The sequence below is a fragment of the Microtus oregoni genome, unplaced genomic scaffold (genome assembly GCF_018167655.1).
Source record: "Microtus oregoni isolate MIOR12 unplaced genomic scaffold, Mior012 000019F_ref0000042, whole genome shotgun sequence".
NCBI lineage: Eukaryota > Metazoa > Chordata > Mammalia > Rodentia > Cricetidae > Microtus > Microtus oregoni.
The window spans coordinates 2930168-2945701 of NW_024543078.1; the positions used below are offsets into that span (position 1 = coordinate 2930168).

The following is a 15534-nucleotide window of genomic DNA, read 5'->3' on the forward strand; positions in this document are numbered from 1 at the left end:
GTCACCTGACAACCCTGAGCAGGAACCACCCACCCCTAGAGGTTCACAAGTACACCAGGCAAGGTTTAACTACGTTGCCACCGCGAACTCTCGCGTGGAGTGTAGGTGTGGGCACGGGACAACCTCAGGGACTTTGCACGTCTGTTCCCACTACTATAACCTCCCACTGCGTTTCCACTGATTTCCGGTCTGTTTAAGCAGGACTAAGGTGTGGCCAAAGGTCAGCCTAGCATGAGAGTCCAGCGCCGGGATTCAGATTCCACCTCTTGAAAGCCAGGCCTGCGAGCCCCAAGTCGTCAATTCTTCGGCCCTCCTAAGCGAGCCCGCAGAGACCACAGCTTCACGTGTGTGTTAAGGGGGGGTAGGGGGTAACAAAGTGGATCCTACTCCGCCCCCATTCAAGCCACGCCCAATTACCCGCCCATAGCCACACCCCCAGGACGTCACAAAAAAAAAGGCCCCCCAAAGCTGCAGCTACAGGGCTGCACCGCGCAGCCCTGCCCTGCCCGCCACCCCGCACACAGGCATCCGCGGAGCTCTTCCGCCGGAGGCGACGGCGGCCTCCGGGGATTCGGAAACGCAAGGCGCCTGCGCGGCAGGGCGGGGAAAGAAGACTACAGTTCCCGGCGTGCCCCGCGGGCGGGCGCGCGGACACATACCGAACCCGGTGGAGGCGTCGCACAGGCGCATTCTAGACCCGGCAGTGGCGCGCAGGCGCATTTCCGACTCGGTGGCTGCGGTGCGCAGGCGCATTCGAGGACAGGGTGTGGCACGCAGGCGCATTCCAGGACCGAAGAAGGCACGCAGGCGCATTCGGGGCCCGGAGTCGGTGCGCAGGCGCATTTGGGGGGGGACCGGAATCGGTGCGCAGGCGCATCCGGGGCCCGGTGGCTGCGGCGCGCAGGCGCATTCGACGCTTTCGGCGCGGGCCGGGCCGGGCCGAAGCAAGCGCCGGGCGGGCAGCGGCGCCAGAGCGAGTGGAGCCTTCGGGGTCCCCGGGTGGCGGCGGCGGCGGTGCAGAGGAGGAAGGCGGCGGCTCTCCCCCTGCCGGCGCGCGACCCGGTCCGTCCCGCGAGCTTGCGCCGGTCCCGCGGCCCGGCCCGGCCCCGGGCCCCTCCGCCGCCGCCGCCGCCACCGTCATGGCCAGGCAGCTGGTGCCCAGTTCGCAGAAGGCGCTGCTGCTGGAGCTGAAGGGGCTGCAGGAGGAGCCGGTGGAGGGCTTCCGGGTGACGCTGGTGGACGAGGGCGACCTGTACAACTGGGAGGTAGCCATCTTCGGGCCCCCCAACACCTACTACGAGGGCGGCTACTTCAAGGTGAGACGAGCCTCAGTTTCCCCTTTGTACCCTCTCCCCCTCGGGTCGTCTCAGACCCTGAGTGAGTGCAAGGCGGGCCCTCCTTTCTTGTTGAGCACGTGCTGACCTAGCCCCCGGGTCTGGTCTCCCTGGACTGTCCGCCAGCAGAGGACCGGAGGCAACTAATGACTGGCCTGTCCCCAGGCTGTCCTGCACTCGACCAAGCATGTCCCCAAATTGTCCCGACCCCTCCCAGCATGCTCTAGTGAAGGGGCTCCCCAGGGACAACTGCGACTTTTTTGTCCCCAGGCAGGCCCCTTACAGGACACAGGAGATTTCGGAACCCCCTGCCGGCAAGCATGTTTTCCTCTAGGCTGTCCTCATCCTAGGACATAAAGAACCAGGGGCACTCAAGAGGCAGAGGCAGGAGGATCTCTGTGAGTTCGAGGCCAGGCTGGTCTTACAGAGCTAGTTCCAGGACAGATTCCAAAACTATGGAGAAACCCTGTCTCCCGGGGGCGGGGGGGAAGAGCCAGGGGCAGCTGCTGCCTGGCATCCCCAGGCAGTCCACCACCCTGGAACACAAACTCTCAGAGACAGCTGCTTGCTGGCATGTCCTCAGGCTGTTCCCCGCTCCAGGACACAGGACCAGGGGTAGCTGCTGGCCGGTGTGTCCCCAGGGAAGGGATGTACAGCCTGGACGCCACCTGCTCCAGTTCCAGCAGAGGCCCTGACAGGGCTTTGGCAGCCATGCCTACTTGGACAGCAACCATCTTTAGCCGTAGCCAGGCTTTCTGTAATACATTCCAAGAGGACAGTGCAGGCAGGGGCCTACCTACCCACCTCGATCCTCAGAGTCGCACCCTGGATTCCTGCCCAGGCCTCTGCCTCCCAGAGCTCTCTGCTGGCCCCGGGGCTGCCTTTCTCAGATTCCACAGAGCAGGTAGCTTCTTGGAGGCCTAGTTTTGCCTTGCAGGCAGTGTCATCTGCCTGGTGGCTTAAGGCTCAATGCACCCGATGTTGCCAAGTGTAGGGGTCCACATCAGTGCAGCTGGACCATCCTGCCTGCTGTGGACTGGAACTCTTGCAAACTCGATCTTGTTCAAGGGCCAAGAGGAGCACGGTGAGGACTAGGTGGATGCACAGATCCTAGCCAGCCCAGGTCCCAGGTGTAGGTCCTGTGTCCTCACCCTTCCTGGGCAGTAACTGGGACTGTGGTAGTCTACTCCGCCAGGGTAACTTGAGAGTCAGGGTTCTCAGGTGCAGCATATGGAGAATGGGAGATGTGAGGGTGCCCTTGTCTCCCACCCTGGACTGCGGTCTGGACTGGGAAGCCTCTGAGCTGTCCAGATGCTATTAATACCTCCTGGAGTCTCCACTGCATGGACACCTGAGCTGCTCCCCACCTGTAAAGAATGGTGGGTAGGGCCTCCTAGGCTCTCGTTATTCTTTTTTTTTTTTTTTTGGTTTTTCGAGACACGGTTTCTCTGTGGTTTTGGAGCCTGTCCTGGAACTAGCTCTTGTAGACCAGGCTGGTCTCGAACTCACAGAGATCCACCTGCCTCTGCCTCCCAAGTGCTGGGATTAAAGGCGTGCGCCACCACCGCCCGGCCTAGGCTCGCATTATTCTAAGGACAGCTTGGGAAGAGGCTCTGCAGGATGTCAATCAGATCTGCCAGCGTAGGTGCCTCCTATGTGGTGTGGGTGGTTGAGACATAGAGCCTCTCTGAGGGGAGCTGTTAGGAGCTTCCTCTGGACGGCCAGCCTGTCTTCGTGTTGAATGGGACTGTCCAGGAATGGGTGGGAGCCTTTCCGATGCTGAGCCTCCCTTTGCTCAGTTTTTTGTTTTTGGTTTTTTGAGACAGGGTTTCTGTGTAGCTTTGGTGCCTGTCCTGGAACTAGCTCTGTAGACCAGGCTGGTCTCGAACTCACAGAGATCCGCCTGTCTCTGCCTCCCGAGTGCTGGGATTAAAGGCGTGCGCCACCACTGCCCGGCCAGTTTGCTCATTTTTAAAAAGCATCTGGAGTCATAGAAGTGACAAGTTCTGTTCCCCTCTCGGCTGTCCTGAGGGGATCAGGGCTAGAAACTGCACACTAGGTTTGTGTTTGTCTGGTCCAGTTGGAAGGAGCGGTGGGGCAGAGCCTCCAGCTTGAAATACTGGCTAGCTCTGAGGTCACAGATCACTGTGCCCAGGGGACACTCCAGAGACTGCCCTAGGGGAGCCCCAAAACTAGGGTAAATGTCAGGCCTTTCTCCTCTACCAGACTAGAGTCTGCAGAGCAGTGGGGAGGGTGAGCCTGAGCCATAAACAGCTGCTCTGGCCAGGCGGGAAGCTCCCCTGAGCCTGGGCTGTGCTGGTGGGAGACCTACTGATGCGTTCCCTGGCTGGCCCACAGCGGCAGCTGTCGCTCTGTCTTTCCTCACCTGGATGCCAGGGCACAGAGACAGGCGACCTGTCACAGACTATTCATCCTCTGGGCACAGCGCCTAATGCAGGTGCTCAGTGGACTGCCATTGAACCAGTGACCCCCACTTTCTGACACCTGCAGGCTCGCCTCAAGTTCCCCATCGATTACCCATATTCCCCACCAGCCTTCCGGTTCCTCACCAAGATGTGGCACCCCAACATTTATGAGGTAAGTAAGTCACTCCCAGCACTACGGATGCGTGCCTCAGGTGCACCCCACCACACACACCTTCTGCCACCTTTGCGCTCACCCCACAGCTCATCTGATCCTGTTACCTTTGCAGACGGGGGACGTGTGCATCTCCATCCTCCATCCCCCAGTTGACGACCCTCAGAGTGGGGAGCTGCCCTCAGAGCGGTGGAACCCCACACAGAATGTCAGGTGAGAACTGCATGTGTACCCCGAGACACCCTGCATCCTGTCCTTCGTTGCTCCACCAGTCAGGGGTTCCCAGGGTCTCCGGGGAACTGAGCTTGTCCCACGGCCCCACAGGACCATCCTCCTGAGTGTGATCTCCCTGCTGAATGAGCCCAACACCTTCTCACCCGCCAATGTGGATGCCTCGGTGATGTACAGAAAGTGGAAGGAGAGCAAGGGAAAGGACCGGGAGTACACGGACATCATCCGGTGAGCGCCAGCGCCAGCCAGGACAGCTGCTGGGTCTCCTCACAGAGATGCTACTTGCTGTAGTCTGTGTGCCCCGCCCAGAGCACTGACTTGTCCCTTGGCTTACCTCCATGGGTGACTCTAGGCCACAGTCCTCACTGTTGGTGTGAGCCCTTCTGTGAGGGGGAGGTCACACCCACCATGAGCCGCGTCCATATCCGTCATCAGCTTTTAGCTTGTTCCTGGCTTGTTCGGGGGTCAGGTGGTCTCCATTGCACCCCTAAAACTGGGTGTGGAATTGAACTTGCAGGATTCTAGGCTAATGTCAAGCCCTGCAGCTTCTCAGCCCTGCTGAGTGTCCACACAGGTACCCACATTTCCGGTCACTTGACTTCTCTGTTTTCTGAGATAGGCTTTCCTAGAACCCCATGTTCTCCTCAAGTTCCCTCCTGATGCCAGGATGACAAAACACCTCACAGGCAGCAGTCTCCGCCTTAGCACCCGTATGAGGACGGGTGCTTGTCCACATACCCCAGCACGCAGGCCTATCAGCAGGTATGCTGAGCAAGCCGTACATGTCGGCCTGGAGCCATGGACAGGGTGAACACCGCCCAGCGGGACCCCTGTGCCTTGTCCTGCAGAAGGCAGGCCTAGCTTCTCAGAATTGACATGGACTATAGCTTGGTGGTCAGTGCTGGTCCAGCAAGACCCTGGATCGGGGTCTTTAATAGATCAGAACAGAACGTACCTTTGCTTCTCCTCCTGTGTGGAGGAATTAGTTACATGGGCAAGTCTGAGTGCTGAGGATGGTCTGGAAGTCCCTGCAGCCCTGTCCCCTTCTGCTCAGGCTGCCTGCAGCTCACTACCCTCTTGCCATCCCCAGCTGGGAAGAAGGCAAGCAGCCCTGTGGGGTTTCTTTTCTCGGTTTTTTGAGACAAAGTTTTCCTATGTAGCCCTGGCTGTCCTGGAACTAGCTGATCTTGAACTCAGATCTCGACTCTGCCTCCTGAGTGGTGGGATTAAAGGCATGTGCCACCACCAGCAGCTTAGGTACAGCCTGGTTTTGTGGGCTGTTCTGTCATTTGTAACTGTTTTAAGCTTGAGGTCACCTTGGGCATGCTAAGCCCTTCCTGTCACCCACTTCCAGTCAGCCTGGCAGTTGGGACTTGGTGTGTCTGATGGGCTGTACTGGACTCTGTCCTGCACGGAGCACCCCTGGGCACAGGCGCCAATGGAGGCTTTGGATCTGGTCTGTTCACTGCAGGTCTCCTGCCTCCTGGCAGCCTTTGGCCCAGTTCTCCTGGCTGCTTCCGTGCTGCCCCTGTCCCAGAGCAGAAGCCCCAGGCTGTTTTTACCAGTCTGACTCCAGGAGCCACTTCCTATGACCACGAGGAGGCTGTGATGCTCCTGGGTTCCAACTTGAGAGCCAGTGTGAGACAGGTCTAGGCTGTTACGCTGTGCTGTCGTGGCTGTCCTCCCACAGTGTCTTCTCAGTCCAGTGTCTGCCCTACTCTTCTCTCCCATTGGGACCTGCACCCTGAGGGTGGCCTCACCCTGGGGGATCCTGAGGCTCTGGTCCGGGCTGATTTCTTTTTCTTGTTCTTTTTCTTTTTAAGGTGTATTTATTATGTACATAGTGTTCTGCATGCTGAAGAGGGCGCCAGATCTTCTCATTACAGATGGTTGTAGATGGCTGTGAGCCACCATGTGGTTGCTGGGAATTGAACTCAGGACCTTTGGAAGAGCAGTCAGTGCTCTTAACCTCTGAACCATCTCTCCAGCTCCCCTACCCCGGCTTGATTTCTTTAATTGCTGCCCCTGTGCCAGGACACTGGCTCTGCTGCTTCAGAGTACAGCCAAGGCATGCTGCTGTCCCTGTCTCTTCCCACAGGCTCAACCGCAGGCCTCCAGGCCCGCCCTTCCTCAGTGCCTCAGCTGTTTGGTGTCAGTGTGGTGTGTGGGTGGGTGCACGCACAGAAGCCAGGGACAGAGTGCTTTGTCACCTTCCCTGCAGGGCTTGTGCCTGCACAGTAGGTGCTCCTACTGCCTTGTCTCTGGCCCGCTAGCCCAGGCAGGCCCTAGACTCGCAGCACTTCCTGCCTGTGTCCTGCACCTGGCTGTGGTTACTTCCTGTCTAGGGGCTGCTGTGAGCCACCTGTTGTATCCTGGTCCCCTCCTCTCACCTGCTCCTCACCCTCCATCCATTGTCTTTGGAATCCCAGGATTCCTGGGCCGTGGCCTCACCTCCCCTGTCTCCCCAGGAAGCAGGTCTTAGGGACCAAGGTGGACGCAGAGCGTGATGGCGTGAAGGTGCCTACCACACTGGCTGAGTACTGCGTGAAGACCAAGGCGCCGGCGCCCGACGAGGGCTCGGACCTCTTCTACGATGACTACTATGAGGACGGGGACGTGGAGGAGGCCGACAGCTGCTTTGGGGATGAAGAGGACGACTCTGGCACCGAGGAGTCCTGACCCGCGTCCCCAAAATAAACTTACAAATTTTACCTCAGCAGGACCCGTGTGGGCCTCAGGCGATAGACTACCTCACCGAGGTTCCATGTGGGCTCCCGTCCCGTGACCCTTAGGTCCTCTTACCCCGTGGTGCCTGGCAGATACCCCACTCAACTCACAGATGGTGACAAGCCTGGGAGGCTGGGAACCGCCTCGTGGGGAGGCAGAGACTCCATCCCAGCCCAAGCAGGGCCAGCCCCACAGTCACCTCCTCTCTGCTTTGGTGTGTGTGAAACCCAAATAAAATGGCTTTCTGAGAAGCTGGAGAAACAGCCAGGACGCCAGGGCAGTGGGCTGGGCAGGAAGAAGCATTTTTACTGGTCTGTTTATCGGGCTCAGTGGTCTGCGTGGGCTCCAGGCCGGGACGCAGCTCCCTGCTGCCTGCAGGTCATGCCCTCTACTGCTGGCACTGCAACTGCACCACCGGCCTGCGTCCACTTGAAGCCTTCAGTCAGGAGGCCTAGGCCTGAGGTTTGTGCTCTGGAAAGCCATGGATCCAGGGCATGTGGAGGGTCCATATTCCCAGCAGTCCTTGTGGTCCTGTGGCTGGGGGACTGAGCTGCAGCCTGGTGACTCCCCAAGAAAAGGGTAGCACCTTAGTCTTACTCTAACATGCCAAAGTATCCCCGTGCCGCGGTGACAGACCTGTCCTTTGTCTCCAGTGTGCTGGGGGTGGAACCTGAGGTCTCTCATGGCTTGTGGGTGCCATGCAGATAAAGGAAAGGAAGGCCAGGTGGCGGTGGGGCACCCCTTAATCCAGCACTTGGGGGGCAGAGTGAGTTTCCGGTCAGCCAGAGTGGTCACACAAAGGAACCCTGCTGAAAAAAAGAAAAGCAGCATTCAGTGCCCCTTCTCCATCGTAGGCCTCTATGCCCAGAGTTCCTGTCTCTGGAGCAGTAGTCTACTGAACTGTGCTTAAAGGGACCCGGCCAGTCACAGCTGGTCACAGAAGGACAAAGAAGTTTGTAACGGGAGGAGACTGGGGAGTTGGGGACAATTCACTTCTAGTTAACATGGTAAGAAAGTGGGAACTGGGGAGATGGCTCAAAAGTCCTCATTCGATTTCTCACAACCACGTGGTGGCTCACAACCATCTGTAATGAGATCTGCCCTTTCTGGGCTGTAGGCAGAAATAACAGGCAAGACACCAACCATAATAAATCTTTAGGAGAAAAAAATGTTAAGTAGGGGTGGGGGTGTGCACACTTTTAGTCTCAGCACTCTGGGACAGAGGCAGACTAATCTTGGTGGTTTCAAGCCAGCCCCAGTGAGTTCAAAGACAACCAGAGAGCTACATAGTGAGACTTTCCTCAAAAAAAAAAAAAAAATTAGGCCATCATCTGCTACACACAATTTGAAGCTAGCCTGGTCTCCGTAGAGATCAGGCCAGCCAACAACAGTGCTCAGTAAGTGAAGGCTTGCCACCAAGCCCGAGGACAGAAGTTTCAGTAAGGACCCATGTGGTGGAAGGAGAGACTTGGCCCTGCAAGTTGCCTCTGTGGGAGTTAGGTATCAGTCCGGCCAGAACAGTGCTAAAGGAAGCAAAAGACTTGTAAAAGCAACAGGGGAAGGAGCACTGGGGATTTGATGGCGGCAACCGTTGCTGTCCCCAGAGACACTTTCTAAAACCACCCAGAGCGGGGTGTGAGGGAGGAGCTGTCACTTGTACTAAGTGGGCGGGACTTAGAAGGCCACCTGTCCTCACAGAAAGAAAGTGGGGAGACACACCCCAGACCACACATCTGTGCCAGCATGGAGGTCCACCAGTCCCTGCTGCTCTTGCTAGCTCTGGAGATGCTGTGGGCAGGTGAGCATGAAGAGGAAGCCAGTCTTCAGGGGCCTGGGGATGGGAGAGGTCGGGTTGCCTACTGAGAAATCCCTGAGGAATAGCCTCTACAAAAAGCACTTGCTGAGTGAGGCAGGAGGATTGCCATGGGTTTAGGATATAGCTTAAGTTAGTGGGCCATGTGCCTGGCATATGCAAAGGCTGGGTTCCATCCTGAGATGACGCATGCCTGTCATCCCAGCACTGCGGGAGGAGACGGCAGGATTCAGAGCCACCCTCAGCTCTAGTGACTTTAAGGTGGGCTGGCTCTCCTGAGACCCTACTTTGAAAAAACAGCGGGGAAGGGGAGCGAGGGGAGCCCAACGTAGCAGCATCACACGATCATACGCCTTTCATCTCTGAACTCGGTTTGGCCAGGGCTACTTAGACCTTGACAAGAAGAGCCACCCCAACCGGGCAGTGGTGGCCACGCCTTTAATCCCAGTACTGGGGAGACAGAAGCAAGTGGGTCTCTGTGAGATGGAGGACAGCCAGTTCCAGACCAGCCAAGGCTACATAGTGAAAGCATCTTTAGGGGAGGACAACAGGTGATGCCTTCCGCCTACAATCCCAGCTCTAGAGCAGGAAGCAGGATCCCTGGGACTCAAGCAAGCTCAGGGAAAGACCTGGCCACAAACATTTAAGGTATAGCGTGTGGAAGACACCAAACTTGATCTGACCTCCATACACATGTGCACGTCCGCACATGTTCATGCACACACACACACTTTTGAGACGAGGGAGGTCTTAATATTGTAGTCCTGGCTGACCTGTTTGCCTCTGCCTCCTGAGGTGGGATTAGAGGTGTGGGTATGTGCCACCACCCTCCCAATTTTTTACACTCATAATTGTTTTGAACCTTCTAGAACCTTCTCCAAAGCAAAAAGTGGAGGAGGAAGTTGACTCTTTGCAAGTATAACAACTCTTCCTTAAGTTGCTGATTAGCCATTGGTCTCTGTGTGGTTACAACACAGTAACTTTGGAGAGTTGATGGAGATACAGTGTAGCTCAGGCTACACCACCGAACCTGCCTCAGTCCCAGACATGATTTTAAATTATGTAGTGGAGCTGGGCCTGTGCCTCAAAGGGCAGAGCCCTCACCCAGCATGTCCCACCAGGCCTTGTGCCAGCCTGTCCTCGCAGCACTGCGGAGGCGGAAGCAGGAGGACTGGGAGGTCAGGGTCACTCTCAGCTGTAGTCCCTGGCCAGCCTGGGGCTACATGAGACACTGTCTCAGAATAAAGTTAGTTTGTTTGTTTTTTCAAGGGGAAGAAAAAGAAAGCACACACAGGTGGGAGGCTTTCTTGAATGGTAGAAAAGCTACTCAGTTATGGCTGCTGACTGCAAGGCTCTGCAGATACAGGTCAGCCTTCAAGTGCGCACGCTGGCCCCATGAAATCACAAAGGTCTCTCTTTCATTTATGCTTAGTTTAGGTTTCTTTTTTTCTTCTTCCCACCTTTTTTTTTTGGCTTCCAGAATTGAGCTTGGGGGAGGTGGTGCACACTCAGGTGGATCTCTGTGAGTTCTAGGCCAGCCTGGTCTATGAGTGAGTTCCAGGGCTACACAGGGAAAACCCTGTCTCTATAAAATAAAGCTCAGGATTCATACATAACAGAGAACTCGGCTCTCTTCTGGGATGGGAACCAGCCCCAAGGAAGTAGTGGTGGGGCCGGAAAGGCTGTCTGGAGTAGGTGTGGACTGGCCATGTGGCTCAGGGCGCTGCAGGATCCTTAGGACATGATGGGAAATTTTGAGTTGGTTCACATTAAATTTTTTTTTAATATTTATTTATTTATTATGTATACAATATTCTGTCTGCATGTATGTCTGCAGGCCAGAGGAGGGCACCAGACCTCATTACAGATGGTTGTGAGCCACCATGTGGTTGCCGGGAATTGAACTCAGGACCTTTGGAAGAACAGGCAATGCTCTTAACCACTGAGCCATCTCTCCAGCCCCCCACATTAAATTTTTATCAATATTTATTTTAAATTTTGTTTTGTTTTCAGACAGAGTTTCTCTGTGAGGCCTGGCTGTCCTGAAACTAACTCCACAGACCAAGTTGGCCTTGAACTCAGAGATCACCTGCTTCTGCTTCCCAAGTGCTGGGATTAGAGGCATGTACCACCACCTCCTGGCTTAAATTGCTTTTTTTCTTTTTTTCTTTCTTTTTTCTTTTTCTTTTTTCTTTTTTTTTTTGTTTGTTTGTTTGTTTTTCGAAACAGGGTTTCTCTGTGGTTTTGGAGCCTGTCCTGGAACTAGCTCTTGTAGACCAGGCTGGTCTCGAACTCACAGAGATCCGCCTGCCTCTGCCTCCCAAGTGCTGGGATTAAAGGCATGTGCCACCACCGCCTGGCTTTTTTTTGGTTTTTGAGACAGGGTTTCTCTGTGGCTTTGGAGCCTGTCCTGTCTGGAGCTCTTGTAGACCAGGCTGGCTTCGAACTCACAGAGATCCGCCTGTCTCTGCCCTATTTTACATTTTTTTTTTTTTTGGTTTTTCGAGACAGGGTTTCTCTGTGGCTTTGGAGCCTGTCCTGGAACTAGCTCTGTAGACCAGGCTGGTCTCGAACTCACAGAGATCCACCTACCTCTGCCTCCCGAGTGCTGGGATTAAAGGCGTGCGCCACCATCGCCCGGCGCCTATTTTGCATTTTTTTTTAATTATTCTTTTTTTTTAATATTTATTTATTTATTATGTATACAATATTCTGTCTGTGTGTATGCCTGAAGGCCAGAAGAGGGCACCAGACCTCATTACAGATGGTTGTGAGCCACCATGTGGTTGCTGGGAATTGAACTCAGGACCTTTGGAAGAGCAGGCAATGCTCTTAACCTCTGAGCCATCTCTCCAGCCCCCCCTATTTTACATTTTTAACCCTGCTCCTGTCCCCACCTTTCCAGGCCTGGGATGACAGGCCTGCAGCACTAGACCTTGTCTCTGTGGTGTGGGGGGACTAGAACGCCAGGGCTTTGTGTGCAATGGGTAAGCTCTCCATGCTGAGCCCAGCCTGGCATCCTCGATCAACACATCTGTGAAGTTCATAGAGGAATAATCCACACGCTGCTCAGCTCACTGACGTTCAGAGCCACACAAAACTGTAGGCACTAGTTGGGCGGTCGTGGTACACGCCTTTAATTTCAGCACTTGAGAGGCAGAGACAGACATCTCTGAGTTTGAGGCCAGCCTCATCTAGAGAGTTCCAGGACAACACAGAGATACCCTGTCTCAAAAAAAGAAAACAAAAAAAGCAAACAAACAAAAAGAGTGTAGGCACCTCCACAACCCTAAGAACACCCACCCCCACACTCTGGCACCCACAAACCACTTCCTGTTATGAAGTTTCACACCGTGTGGCCTTTTGTGTTGGATTTTCCCCAGCACCGTGTCCTGAAGGTTGTTCCATTGATATGGCAAATATCAGAACCCACTCCTGTCCACTGGGAACAGAGGGGTCAGTCCCTCATCCATACTGCCCCCCCCACCCCCGTGGCTACCAGTAACCTTTCCTCTCATTTTGTGCTCTATTTTGTAATATGGGGTGGTGGTGAGTGCAGTGCTCTCAGAGCACAGAAGGGGGCGTCAGATCCCCTGAAGCTATGAGTCACCCGGAGTGGGTGCTGGAAACCGAGCCCAGGTTCTGTCTCCAGCCTGAGGAGCGTCTGGGACAGGGGACAATGGGGATTTCAGACCACAGTTCTGCCAGATTCAGGGCTTCCAGGCTCAGTGGAGGGTAGAGATGCAGCTTCCCTAACCTGCCCTCTCTCACTTCTCAGCAGGTAACACATTTGAGACCCACATCATTGGGGGTCAAGAGGCAGTTCCACACTCTCGCCCGTACATGGCCTCTCTACAGAAATCAGGGTCCCATGTGTGCGGAGGAGTTCTCGTGCATCTAAAGTGGGTGTTGACGGCTGCCCACTGCCTGTCCGAACCGTGAGTATCCCACCCCCTCCCCCAAACCTCCAAAGACTCTGGCCAACCCTCTGAGGGATAAGGCTGTTGGTTCTGGTGTGGAAAGGATGGCTCCTTCCTGTGACCCCTAACAACCTGCCAAGGAGACCAAGTCTGCGTAGCAAGAACTGCCATGGAGACATCACTAAATACATCCATCCTGAGAGGGATGCACCCTGGGAGTGCCAGCCTAATGCCAACTCTCATCTTCAACACTAAAGGAAAAAACCCTGAGCCCTGAGCAAAAGGAAGGGGCCCTTATGTGTGCTTTAATCCCAGCCTTCGAGGAGGCAGAGGCAGAGGCAGAGGCAGGGGATCTCTAAGTGATCTACATAGTTCCAGAAAAGCCAGGACCAATATTAAGATTTATCTTAAAAACAAAACAAAAAACCCGAAGTTAGCTCTTGTATTCCAGAAGTCTAGGCCTCGGGCGTGGCTTCATCCAGGTATTCCCTTGAGGGTCTCTCTCACCTGGCTGCAAGCGAGGACCCCTGATTCTTGTGGAAAGAGGTTATTTCTCTGTTGTTTGGATAGATGCAGGAAGTCTTCAGAGTCTCCCCATCTGGCGCTGGGCAGGAGCCGGAGCAGGAAGTCTGGGGTAGGGGGTGGGGGTAGGGGGTCCGTGAAGATGGAAGACGACCTGCCAGGAGTGGGCTGGGGAGGATGCTGTGGGTGTGGGGAAGGAGGAACGACAGCTCTCAGGCTGCAGGCGGTTGTGTGCAAGCCGAGTTCTGCATTGCAGGGTACAGCAGCTGAAGCTGGTGCTAGGCCTGCACCACCTCCATGACTTGCGAGATCCGGGCCTCACCTTCCACATCAAGGCAGCCATCAAGCATCCTGGCTACAATGACAACTATGAAAACGACCTGGCGCTGTTAAAGGTGCAGGATGGAGGGCCTGAGGGCTTGCCATGGCCCGACTTCCCTCAGACACTCACTGCCCCTCTTGTCCCCACAGCTGGATGGACGGTTGCGGCCCAGCAGGAATGTCCAGCCGCTGGCTCTGCCCAGAAAGAACCAAGCCAGGCCGGCAGAAGGTGCTCAGTGCAGCACCGCTGGCTGGGGAAGGACCCACCAAGGTGGGCCTTTAGCCCGCGCCCTGCAGGAGTTGGAGCTGCGTGTCCTGGACACCCGCATGTGTAACAACAGCCGCTTCTGGAACGGTGCCCTCGAGGAGGGCATGCTGTGCTTGGCGGCGGCAGCCAGGAACCAGGCGCCCTGCAAGGTGAAGGGGACTTGCAGGCTTGGGCAGCAACTCAAGCTGGCTTCTGACACCTTCAGTGGGGCGAGGTGGGGGTAACACTCATCTCATTTCTCAGATGCAGAAACCGAGGCTCTGGGAGAGTAAATACACTGTCTAGGTTAGAAGTCAGGAGGAAGCCAGAGAATTGTGGTTTGAAATCCAGCCCACAGACTAGTCACCTAGGCCCAGAGCAAAGGCCCTGGGGTAGAAAGGAGAAGAGAGAAAAGGGGAAGGAAGACAGGAAGGCAAGTATGCACCGTGGCTTGTAAACCCAGGGCATCCCAGGCCCCTGGTCCACTCCACAGGCACAAAAACTCATCCATATCAATCACCATCAACAGGGCGACTCCGGAGGACCCCTGGTGTGTGGCAGAGGCCAGGTGGATGGGATCCTGTCTTTCAGCTCCAAAAGCTGCACAGACATCTTCAAGCCCCCTGTGGCCACCGCTGTAGCCCCCTACATCCCCTGGATCAGGAAGGTCATCCGTCGTTGGCCTGATGACCAGGACACGCTCGCTGACTAGGGTGGGGAGGGACTAGGTGTACCTCTGAGGACCAATAAATGATGATGTATCTGTTAAATCCAGCCCTGTCTGCCTCTGACCTCCGTAAGCCTCCGTTTTCTGGTGGCTAACACCGGCCTGCCTGCTGGGTGCCAAGGCAAGAACAATGGCAACAGGTCTGCCAGCAGGGGGCGCCAGCTGCCCTCTGCAGCTCTCCCATGAGCTGGCGAGATGGGGAGGCTCCACACAGAATCCCCAACACAGCAGCTAAAGGGTCGTTCCAGTGGGTGTCAGCACATCCAGCATCAGTTCCAGAACATTCCACCCTAAAACAGCCCCATCTTCTTGAGAGGTCTCTCCAATCCCCTCCTAGGCACAGGGCATTGTCCCTCTCTGGGTTCTCCTGGACATCTCCTGTCGTGTGGTTTCACACTGTGTAGTCTTTGTATCTTCAGGGTCCATCCAGACTGTGGCCGGTATGGGATCCTCCCTCTTCTGACTACCTGGTTTCCTATGACAGAAAGCGGATCAGCCAGAGAGAAATCATCACCACGGGTGTGTAAAATACGTTCACAACAAGGGTGCCTGGGAAATCTGTCACTCGTCACTCAGCCCTTACCTGTCCTCCCTGAAGTTGAGGGCTGAGGCAGGAGGATTGCCTCCATTTCAAAGTCAACCTGTGCCATATGACACCCTGTCTCAAAAGTGGGGGTAAGCTATCTCTACAGCCTGCTCCCAGAATATTCTTTTTTCCCCTTGAAATAGAGTGTCGCGCAGCCCAGGCTGGCCTAAAACTCCGGCATCTAATGTAACTGAGAATGACCTCCTGACAACCTCTTCCAGGCCTGGGTGCTGGGGTAGCAGCCATGTTGTCTCTGCTGCCGCTCACACCCACCTGACCTCTGTGCTGGGGGAGCGTGCTCTGCTTAGCTGTTCCCCTCATTTCTGTCACAAAACAGCTTTGCAAGAACAGGAAGTCTGAGAAAGGCCAGCCAGAAGTCAGAGGGTGGAATTACAGCCATGAAGCTCAAACGCCTTTGGGCGACTTATTTTCCACTCTGCACTTTGTCCCAAAATGCTGGATTGACTCAGCCTTGTTCTCTGCCTTGCCCCAGGGACATCCCTCCTGC

The 15534-nt window shown here is 55.5% G+C and overlaps 2 protein-coding genes across 3 annotated transcripts; both read left to right on the top strand.

Annotated features, from left to right (window-relative positions):
• Positions 1-799: 799 nt before the first annotated feature.
• On the top strand, positions 800-6882 carry Cdc34 (cell division cycle 34, ubiqiutin conjugating enzyme). 2 transcript variants are annotated; one of them, XM_041668729.1, is made up of 5 exons: positions 800-1316; positions 3846-3932; positions 4048-4145; positions 4257-4391; positions 6636-6779. In XM_041668729.1, exons 1-5 carry the CDS (start codon positions 1140-1142, stop codon positions 6643-6645), a joined length of 507 nt encoding a protein of 168 aa, XP_041524663.1. In that variant the 5' UTR covers positions 800-1139; the 3' UTR covers positions 6646-6779. The 2 variants fall into 2 exon arrangements, with proteins under 2 accessions (XP_041524663.1, XP_041524662.1); XM_041668728.1 differs by having other exon boundaries at positions 821-1316; positions 6632-6882.
• A 1602-nt stretch (positions 6883-8484) lies between these two features.
• On the top strand, positions 8485-14648 carry Gzmm (granzyme M). Its single transcript, XM_041669860.1, has 5 exons — positions 8485-8688; positions 12482-12641; positions 13402-13540; positions 13617-13883; positions 14243-14648. The coding sequence occupies exons 1-5, from the start codon at positions 8634-8636 to the stop codon at positions 14423-14425; spliced, it is 804 nt and encodes a 267-aa protein (XP_041525794.1). The 5' UTR covers positions 8485-8633; the 3' UTR covers positions 14426-14648.
• Positions 14649-15534: the final 886 nt, after the last annotated feature.